Source organism: Berghia stephanieae, chromosome 1, assembly GCF_034508935.2.
Source record: "Berghia stephanieae isolate SIO BIC M18660-M18661 chromosome 1, UCSD_Bste_1.3, whole genome shotgun sequence".
NCBI lineage: Eukaryota > Metazoa > Mollusca > Gastropoda > Nudibranchia > Aeolidiidae > Berghia > Berghia stephanieae.
Window position 1 is genome coordinate 9,660,546 of NC_088360.1, and position 10,000 is coordinate 9,670,545.

Below are 10,000 nucleotides of genomic sequence, written 5' to 3' on the forward strand. Positions count from 1 at the left end.
ATGCCTCGATAATTATTACAATTACTGAGGTCCCCTTTCTTTGGAAGCTTGATAAGATGTCCTTCCTTCCAATCCTTTGGGAATATCCCGTCATTCCAGATTCTCTCAAATAGTGGGTGCAGGGCCTCAGCATTTCTTTTCGCATCAACTTTTAGAGCCTCCGGTGGAATCTGGTCTGGTCCAGCAGCTTTCCCCCTTTTCATCTTGTTAATGGCACCCACAATCTCTGCTATCGATGGTGGATCACAGCTAATTGGTAGCTCATTCCTTGCAGGCAAAATTTCTGGCTGGTTGTCTGGTGGTGGTCTGTTCAGAAGGCAGTTGAAATGTTCCCTCCATCGTTCAGATTGAGCCTCTTTTCCAAAAATAGTTTTCCCATCTTTGTCTTTGACTGGTACCTCTGGTTTCCCATATTTTCCAGCAAGTGTCTTGGTAGTTTGATAAAGGATCCTCATGTGTCCTCCAGTCGCTGCTGCTTCTGCTTTCTCTGCAAGTCTGTTCATGAATGCTTCCTTGTCTTTCTTCACAGATCTTTTGACTTCCTTAGCTATGGCTCGATACTGCTCTTGTGCATCCAGTCTTGAAGCCCTTGTTCGGCTTGCATTCACTTGTTCCTTCCTTGTTCTCCTCTTTTCAATAAGGTCCAAGGTGGTTGGACTTATCCATTCTTTATGTTCCGATTTCTTTACCCCCAATACCTCGTGGCAAGTTGTTATGTAGACTTCCTTGATCTTTGCCCAATGTGACTCTACATCTATGTCCTCCTCGAGCTCAGTAAGAGGTTGGAATCTATTACTCAATTGTAGTTTGAATTCCTCATTCTTTTCCCCATCAAGTGCATTCACCTCGAATTTTCTTCTTGTATGTGATCTGGCCCCGTGTTTTCTGAGTCGGAGCTTAAGCTTTGCCAATAGCAGGTGGTGGTCTGATCCAACATCTGCCCCTCTCCGTACTGTCACATCTTCCAATGAACGTCTGAATCTACGAGAGATACAAAAATGATCAATCTGATTCTCTGTCACACCATCTGGTGAGACCCAAGTTGCTTTGTGGATCCTCTTATGGGGGAACACTGATCCTCCAATCACCAAGCTGTTGAATGCACAGAAATTTGCAAATCTCTCTCCATTATCATTCATTTTTCCCATGCCATGACGTCCCATGATACCTTCATAGCCTACGTTATCCTGTCCCACTTTTGCATTAGCATCTCCCATCAATATGTTGATGTCTTTCCTTGGCAACTTGTCAATGACTTGTTGTAGCAGACCATAAAATGTATCTTTGTCCTCATCTGTTGCATCATTTGTTGGGGCATAGATCTGTACAATGTTCATGCTGATCTTCTTACTCCGTGTTGTAAAAGACGCCATGATGATCCTTTCTCCGCATTGTTCCCATCCTCTCAGTGACTTCTGGGCAAACTTGCTTAGAATTATTCCTACTCCCTGTGTATGAATCCCGTCCCCTCTCCCTGAATATAAAATCTTCTCCCCAGACTTGAGGTGTTTCTGTCCGGATTGTATCCAGTGGGTTTCGCTTACTCCAAGTATATGCAGCCTGTATCTTCTCATCTCAGTCACAACTTGAGAGCTTTTTCCTGCTTCATACATGGTGCGAACGTTCCACGACGCAATTCGAAGCTGCTTGTTTGGCGAAGACGTCATCGGGTCAGCAGAGTCCTTTCGGCTTTGTCTGTTGTCCTTCATAAATTCTGTAATTCCAGAAACTCTTCGGTCGCCCAAGCTAAAAAAAGGATTTAGTTTGTCTGTCTGTGTTTCTGTAACGGTTTGAGTTTAACGGAAAGGGGTGTTAACCCTTTGCCAACCCCCAACCTGGAGGACCAGGTGACTCAAAGATGGGGGAATCACACACCATTAGTCGCCTTTTACGACACGCTGGCTTGGCGTTGGGCTATTCTTGACCCTCTCAGTTGAGGGACCCCGGACACCACACGGGGAATAGATACATACACGGTTCATTTTAATTTTAAAATTAAATTAAAAATTAAGATTTGACAAGTCCGTTTATCATTTACATTTTTAAAATAAATTTTGGAACTGTTAAAGTCACGATCAGAACGTTATCTAAATCTTAGTCGGAGAAATATGTGTCCCTCAGTTCCCCGCAGTTTGCAATGCTGCTTCATCTACTTTAATGTTTACATAATTTTTCTTTAAGGTTTAGATAGGTTGGAGGATTGCAGTTATGTATTATCAATAGATAAATAAATTGTAAGTTTGCTCGCTTTAATGAGTCAGTTTTATCATTCGCATCAAGTTTGATTTATCAATAGAAGCATGAATATAATCTAAATCGTATATTAATAAATCATCAGGTCCAATTCGCTCTACACTGTTTTATCTATTCGTGCAGTTAGGCCAAATGGACCAAAATTTCCAATTCATTACATAATGAACTTGGCTTGTAATACAATATTTGTTGATATATTTTCTACTGTGATAAATCAAGACATAACATAGAAGTTGGAGAACTGATTCATGTTATATCATTTTTTTTTTTTCAACATTAAGAAAAATACATAATCAGTCATACATTTTTTTTATATCAACAGCCCTAGGAAAGATCCTTCTGGGGGCACACAGCAGGGTCCTTTCTTAAACCCCACAGGGAACACCACAGATAAGATGGAAAAATATGAAAGAATTAGTAAGATCGGGGAGGGGTCCTATGGTGTTGTATTCAAGTGCCGCAATAGAGAGACATCTCAGCTTGTTGCTATTAAAAAGTTTGTGGAGTCGGAAGAAGATCCCCTCATCAAAAAGATTGCAATGAGAGAAATACGAATGCTCAAGGTAATTGTTTTTATTTCTATTTTAATTTGAAATGATTTAAGTCAATCAATACACCAAATGGGATATTTAGAAAAAAATTATTGTCGTTTGAGAGTGAAAATCCTGTTTAATTTAACCAAAGTATTGTGGTACAAAATGTGAGCGGTAGATGTAATAATTGTGATATTATAAACTGTAGTGCGATCTTCTATTTCAAGGGGTCAGAACAACATGTTGAAGAAGACAAAGTAAAAGAAAATTTACTGCTAGAAGCAGGTCATTGTCATATAGAGATTTAAAATATAGGCATAAGTGAATGCAGATGTAACAGTATAGAGTTTGTCATTTCATGTTATGCCAGGTTGGCCTATAATTGATTTTGACAGATACTCCTACATGTTGTCTGGTTCTTTTAAGCAAGATTGGTGAGATGAAGGAGTTAATTTATCCATGTTCTTGTAATGAGCAAAGTGTCACTATTTCTAATATTGATAAACATGGATTATAACATTCTTCCATGAATGAAATGCCATCCGAAATCGGAGATTATTGAATAGTGTATTTAATTATTAATTATTTATTTATTTACCTTGATCAAATTCTCTTCTTTTTTTTTTTTTTCTTTCTTCACTTTCAGCAATTAAAACATCCGAATTTAGTCAACCTTATAGAAGTATTTAGAAGAAGGAAACGTCTGCATTTAGTCTTTGAATATGTTGATCACACAGTCTTAAATGAGTTGGAAAGGTATCCTCGAGGGTAAGTGTTTTTAAACCTTACAGTATTTTATTTGTTATGTCACTAAATATAAAAGTTGTCATACTGTGGGCATCTATCCCGAGAGAACTAACAGGAAGCATATCTTTTAAATAAGAGTCTTTTACAGAGAACAAATCAAATATTATACCCAGTTATCCAATAATTATTCGATGATTAAGGGAGCCAATTAGGAAATGTCTTTCAATAAATGGTGGATTTAACTGAATTATATTTTGTTTGGGTTAAGCGCTGTTGCTTTTTCTCCTATTCTGTCAAACATGCAACAAAACATTTTTTTCTCATTTTAGCCAGAAAATTTTGCTTTTTATATTTATAGATTGAAATGAATCCCAACATTTTCAAAAAGTATTAATCCTGAGCCTTCAAAGTTGTTCCTCTGCTTCAGTTTTGTGACATTCGAAGAATATATAGCAAATTTAGAATCAGCTAGATCGTTGAATTCTTCTTTTCGTGGTTTGGTACAATAAATTAATAGACATGATTGAGGGCTACTTTTTCGATTTTACGAGCCCCCCAGAATATAGATCAAGGTTGAGATTTGTATTTGAAGCTTGTATGTTTTATATGAGTTTTTGTTTTTTTTTGTGTGTGTGTTTTTTTTTTGTAAACCATTAGCATTATTATAACCTTGTTTTCATGATCTCCTGATATATGTGGAAATACAAAAGATTTAACATCACTGTAATCTACACACAAACTTGTTTTGGTTGTTGCAAAATCATTTATTTTGACTTTTTTTCTGTTATCTTTCAGGGTTCCCGAAAAGATGGTACAAAGAATAATTTGTCAAACTTTATTAGCCGTAAATTTTTGTCATCAGCACAGTGTAAGTATAGCCTCCTTTTATTTTTATTTTTTCAATTGCAGCTAGTTGGCTAATCCTGCAGCATTTGGAATTAGAGCCACTATTTAAATATCAGGTTTTTCAAAAAACATCTTTTTTTTTTCTTTTTTTTAATAAATTCTTTTACTTAACTCCTATCCTTAAATTGTTTTTCATGAAAATGTTCCTATCCCAACCCTTTAAGATGCTTATCTTTACATTTTTATGCACAATTTTTTTTATTTTAATGTGACTGCATACAATATTTATACTAATTCAATGCTTTTTTTTTTTGTTTGTTTGATCGGTCACAGTTAGAATTATTTTGTGATAAAAAACGAAATTAAAATTATTAGTAAAAACATTGGTAGATTATTGTTGACTAGATGATTTAGAATTTTTAATAAAGAGAGTAATTGTACTTGCTAAAAATAAATGAAAGATTGCTTTCATTTGATTTTAGAATGTCATTTTATATATATTTATATATATATTTTTAAAAATCAATCTCAACAGACAATACACAGAGATGTAAAGCCTGAAAATATATTAATAACAAGACAAGGGCATGTAAAACTGTGTGATTTTGGGTTTGCAAGAGTACTCAGTAAGTTTTTCTTTACAAACTCATTTTTTAATTATAAACTTAATATTTTCAAAAATTATATTGTTTTCCCTTGGTCTGATTGTTCTAATTGTTTAAATGCACAACTTTCATGAAATTTCAAGGAAAAGACAAAAGAGCATTTGATTTATTTGCACTGATGTAGATTTTGTTTTATCAAATATAGTTTACAATTTATTTTTTATTTGATTGTGATGGGGGGGGGGGGGGGGGGGGGGGGGGGGGGGGGGGTCGGGGCTTCTCAAATCAAGCCCTTTTGCACAGTATTATCAAATGCATTCCATGAAGGAGTATAGATAATCCAGCAAGCAAATGCTAGCTGTCAACAGGATCACTCATGTGTAACTGGAAATACTCATTTTTCCCAATTAAAACAAAAAGATCAAAAACCTGAGGAGTGTCGAACTCTGATTACCCAGGTCACTGTGCAATGCTTAAATACTTAATCACCACCACCACCACCACACCTTCCCCCCCCCCCCCCCCCCCTCTCCAATTATTGTATTATTATATTTTTTAATTTATTCATCTCACATTACATCTCTCTTTTTATCTCTTAACTCAACAGCGGGACCTGGGGGAGAATATACAGATTATGTAGCTACTCGGTGGTACAGAGCTCCAGAACTTTTGGTAGGAGACACACAGTATGGCCCACCAGTGGATGTTTGGGCCATTGGATGTGTTTTTGCAGAGTTGTTGACCGGTCAGGCTGTCTGGCCAGGACGGTCTGATGTTGACCAGCTTTACCTCATACGAAAAACTCTTGGTATGTTCGATGATTTAGCGAGTCAAAAATTTATATGAATTGAAATTTCAAAAACAAAACGCAGGGTGAAGAAAGATGACATAGTCCATACAGTATTGTACTCATATCATGTCAATCAATTTTGTAGTTTATGACTACTTTGGAGTATTTTCACTATTTTTCGTTAACAAAATCATTTGAGATTGGAGATAAGCCTTGTGATATGTTTAGAATTAGGTGGCCTAATACAAGTCTGGTACTGGATTGTAATATGTCATCACTATTGGCAACCGTTTATTAATAATTTAATCAAGACGGCTGATGATGTTAACAAAGATTACAGCTGGGTGGGGATCCTGACCTCCCATAGTGGGCAGGGGGGTACATACTGTGTCTTCTATCCCCTTATATCTATTTTCCAATTTGCTCTCTGTCTTTGTCTTGGAATTAGATTACTTGGTTTTGTCCTGGCCCTGGCCGGATACCTTGGCTGGGAGGGAGACAGTCAAATGTCAAGTTAGTTTTGGGAGATGATATCTTTTTCCTTGTAAATCATCTCTCTGTTATGCACCATATTATGTTTTTGTATAGATATTATATATGATTTGTAAACATTTGAGTGTATTCCTCTTAGCCGGGACTTGTGCTTGTGTCTGGATGAGACTTTTAGGTGATCTCAAATTAAGTACTTTGACTGTGTGCTCTTGGAATCTACATCTGTTCCCTATTTGAACCAATTCCCCTTTGTCTCACCTTTTCTTTTGTGCTTTAATTGTAATTCTAGAACTTTTAATTATCCCATTTTCTTCCTTTTTACTGGCGCTGATATGACCTTAATGTGTTGCAAGCGCCATAAAACCCTTATAAACAATAAACAAACAAAGATTACAGAATGAGGTTCTTACTTGTGGAACATTTTCCTGTCTATCTAACAATAATCAAGTTGTTCTGCCTAATAATGGATGTTCCTATAAGAAAGTATTCTGCATACTATGATTTTCTGAGGGTAGTAAACGATTGTTGTTATTATTTCATGCTGAAGGAACAGAAATAATAAGAAACTTTTGAGTGTCTTGTGATATAATTTAAAATCTTGTGAAAAATAATGAGAATACTTTTCAAATCATGCAAGTTCAATGCATATTTAGAATTTCATTTTTTCTCCCTTTTTAAACATTTTTGAATATTTGCTGATGATATTGATTTTCATTTTGACCTAATTTTAAATATGTTAAGAGGTCCCATCTCCATCTGACACAATGTATCTTCTTTATACCAATTTTGTCACGCTCATCTGATGATTTGGTTGCTTGTGCTCAGTGGATTGTTGTTCTTTAACAATTTGTTTTAAGATAAGTAAGGGGTTTTCGATAGCTCAGTTGGTAGGGCACTCGATTCACAATCAAAGGGACTGAGATCAATACCAGGATGAAATCAAGATTTTTTTTTGAACACCCCACTGCCCAAACAGCAGTGATTGGGTAGCTGGGTCTGTTAGATCTGGCAGACAGTACTTTGCAATACTATCCAAAGGGTTTCAAGCAATTGCTATTGTCCGTTTCACGCTATAGAAACCGGGATAAACTCTGGCTCATTGGGCCTAATGGCTCTGAAGGACAACTTTTTAAAGATAAATAAAGTTTTTATGTTTTTGTCTTTGCACAAGGTTAATCGAAAAATAAATTAATTGAATTTTCTAATGACTTTCTAGGTGACCTCATTCCACATCATGTGGAAGTCTTTTCCAACAATTCATTCTTCAAAGGTATGAGCATACCAGAGCCTGATAGACTGGTGAGTTATTATTAGTTATTTCACGTTTGGGTATGTTGTGATTTCTGGTTTAAATCTGGAGTTCACTGCCTCCTTTTTTCCTTAGTCATGATCAGCTTTTTAAACCTTGAGATTTTATATAATGCAATATCCACTAAACATGCCCCTGACCAACAGCAACATATAACATCTAGAACGAGACATGACGCCTGTTAAGACGATATTACAATTTTTCAGACAGAAACAACGATGCCAACGGCCAGGTAACTCATTTTACACCTGAGTATGGTGAAAGAATGTGAGTAAAGAGCCCTTTCCAAGGACTACACTATGCATCAAGCAAGGTCGAACCCGGGACCTTCCGATCCGAAAGCGAATGTCTTACCACAAGACCAAACAGCCGCACAAAAATTGTTTTCTTAAACTGAAAACAATTCACAATTTTGGTTTCCAAAAAATATATCAGCATAGAAATGTTTGAGACATTGTGTATTTTGATTTTTTAATCCGAGTTAAACTTTGATTTACCAACATTTTTTAGGGGGTTGGGGTTCTATATGTTTCATTTGAAAAAAAATATGTTTTTGATGGTTGTAATTGAAAGCTTAATACCTTCTTACTCTATGTTTATTCCAGGAACCTTTGGAGGAAAGATTTCCTGGTATGTCTGCAAATGCCATGAATTTTCTTCAGGTATGCTAAATTAATGCATGTTATTATTTGTTCATCTGGTTTTTAAAGTTAATCTGTTATTTTTTTTTTTTCTAGGTTTGTTTTTTTTGTATTTTGTTTTTTTTAGTTGGCTGGGGGGGTATCATATTTTGTTTGTTGATTTTTTTTTTTTGTGTGATTTTTTAAATATATATATATATTTTAGGGGGTAAGGCAGTTGAGTGTGTGTGTATTTTGTTTTTTTCTTATTGCTCCAAAGCAGAAATAGCTTGCTTTTTAAAAAAAATATAGTGTTTTTATTTCTCGTTCACATGACTGCTAATGAGTTTGTTTGTTTTTCACATTTATGAAAAGAAATATGTTCAAAGCGTGATTTAAGTGGTTAACTTTTAATTTATCTTTTTAAAGTCTTTGTTATTATAAATTGCACTGTGCTGACCTCTACGTCATGGTTTATAAGCTTTTTCTGCCTTTATATTTTTCACCCGAGAAAAATGGTTTTATGTACCATTGATAGATTTACACACATTCAAATGATTTTTCTCATTACAGAACTGTGTCATGATGGATCCTGCTGAGCGTTTAACTTGTGCCCAACTCATCCAGCATCCGTACATGGACATCAACCGGGAAATGGGAATGGAGTTTGGCAAAAACAAACAGGAGTCCAGTATAAGAAAAAGCAAATCTCGAACCAGCAACTATCCAGCTGTAAGGATTTTATGACTTATAGACTTATACTTTAGTGTTAACTAGGCCTTTAGGTCCTTAAACCAAATGGAGTTAGGGTTAATCATTGTAACTTCTTTTTATAAGCACATTGGTGTGTAGTAAAATTATTCTTTCCTATCTCAAGTTGACCCATCTTGGAGGACAGGGAAATCTGAAGATGGAGTCTATATTTGTTACAAAATCGAACCCAAAATGCATTTGAGTTGAATATTCTATTAAATAAGGCGTCAAACCTCTTCCCTTCCTCTCCACTTCCTCACCCCTCCTTCCCTCCTCCCCCAACATGATTGTAGGATTATATGAATCATCTTAAAAGAACTTTATATATATGTGAATATTGCTGGTTTTTTTAAATGACTCTTTTCCTTCAAATAGATAAGATACTGGAAGGGGACTTATTGGATTATTTTTTTAACTTAATAGAGAGCCGGTTTTGAAATGCATAATGTCATGATTTGTGGACTTAAAAAACAAATGTTTCATAATTCTTTATGTGAGATACCAAATCTCATAATCTCTGCTAATTGTGTATCGGTTTGTCCATGTCTAACATGTTATCTCTTATGTATTTTCTCTCAGCCCTTTCAACCACTGCCCCAGTTGACCAGCACAAATGCTGCCTCTCCCGTCCCCAACCCAAAGTACCAGCAAGCAGCCAAGCCTCGGGGTAAATTTGATCATTTACCTAACATCTGACTCTTCGGTCAAGGGGTTCTGCGCCATGACGGGAACTAGAAAACCTTGAGCAGTCATCACTTCTCATCGTGCCAAGTTCTTTGTCTCATGCTTCGTGTCACCGGAACCCTGGAGGCCATTTTTATTTTCGTCACAATTTCACCTATGACTTTTCTCTTCAAAAGCAATCACTGGTGGTATTCTGAGTCATATCAGGAAACACTACATTTATCAGTTGTACCAAACTAGTGAAAACAATTTTGATTTTTGTTCAGTAAATTAATCATGTTTTGCTTTCTTACTATAAATTGTTTAAAGATTTGGTTATACTTTATCACTTCGCTGAAAGGAAACATCGTATTGGTGTGGTAATATGA

General features: G+C 35.8%; 1 protein-coding gene across 1 annotated transcript in view; it reads left to right on the plus strand.

Annotated features, from left to right (window-relative positions):
* Positions 1 to 10,000, plus strand: part of LOC144967533 (cyclin-dependent kinase-like 1) — a 13,136-nt gene that overhangs the window by 2,018 nt on the left and 1,118 nt on the right. Inside the window, exons 2-10 of the mRNA XM_078904923.1 lie at positions 2,576 to 2,816; positions 3,433 to 3,554; positions 4,329 to 4,401; positions 4,915 to 5,005; positions 5,592 to 5,792; positions 7,483 to 7,565; positions 8,181 to 8,237; positions 8,769 to 8,927; positions 9,528 to 10,000. The exon at positions 9,528 to 10,000 is cut by the window's right edge and continues 1,118 nt beyond it. Coding sequence (XP_078761049.1) covers positions 2,576 to 2,816; positions 3,433 to 3,554; positions 4,329 to 4,401; positions 4,915 to 5,005; positions 5,592 to 5,792; positions 7,483 to 7,565; positions 8,181 to 8,237; positions 8,769 to 8,927; positions 9,528 to 9,644 — 1,144 coding nt within the window. The 3' untranslated portion in view covers positions 9,645 to 10,000. The remainder of the gene's footprint in view (positions 1 to 2,575; positions 2,817 to 3,432; positions 3,555 to 4,328; positions 4,402 to 4,914; positions 5,006 to 5,591; positions 5,793 to 7,482; positions 7,566 to 8,180; positions 8,238 to 8,768; positions 8,928 to 9,527) is intronic.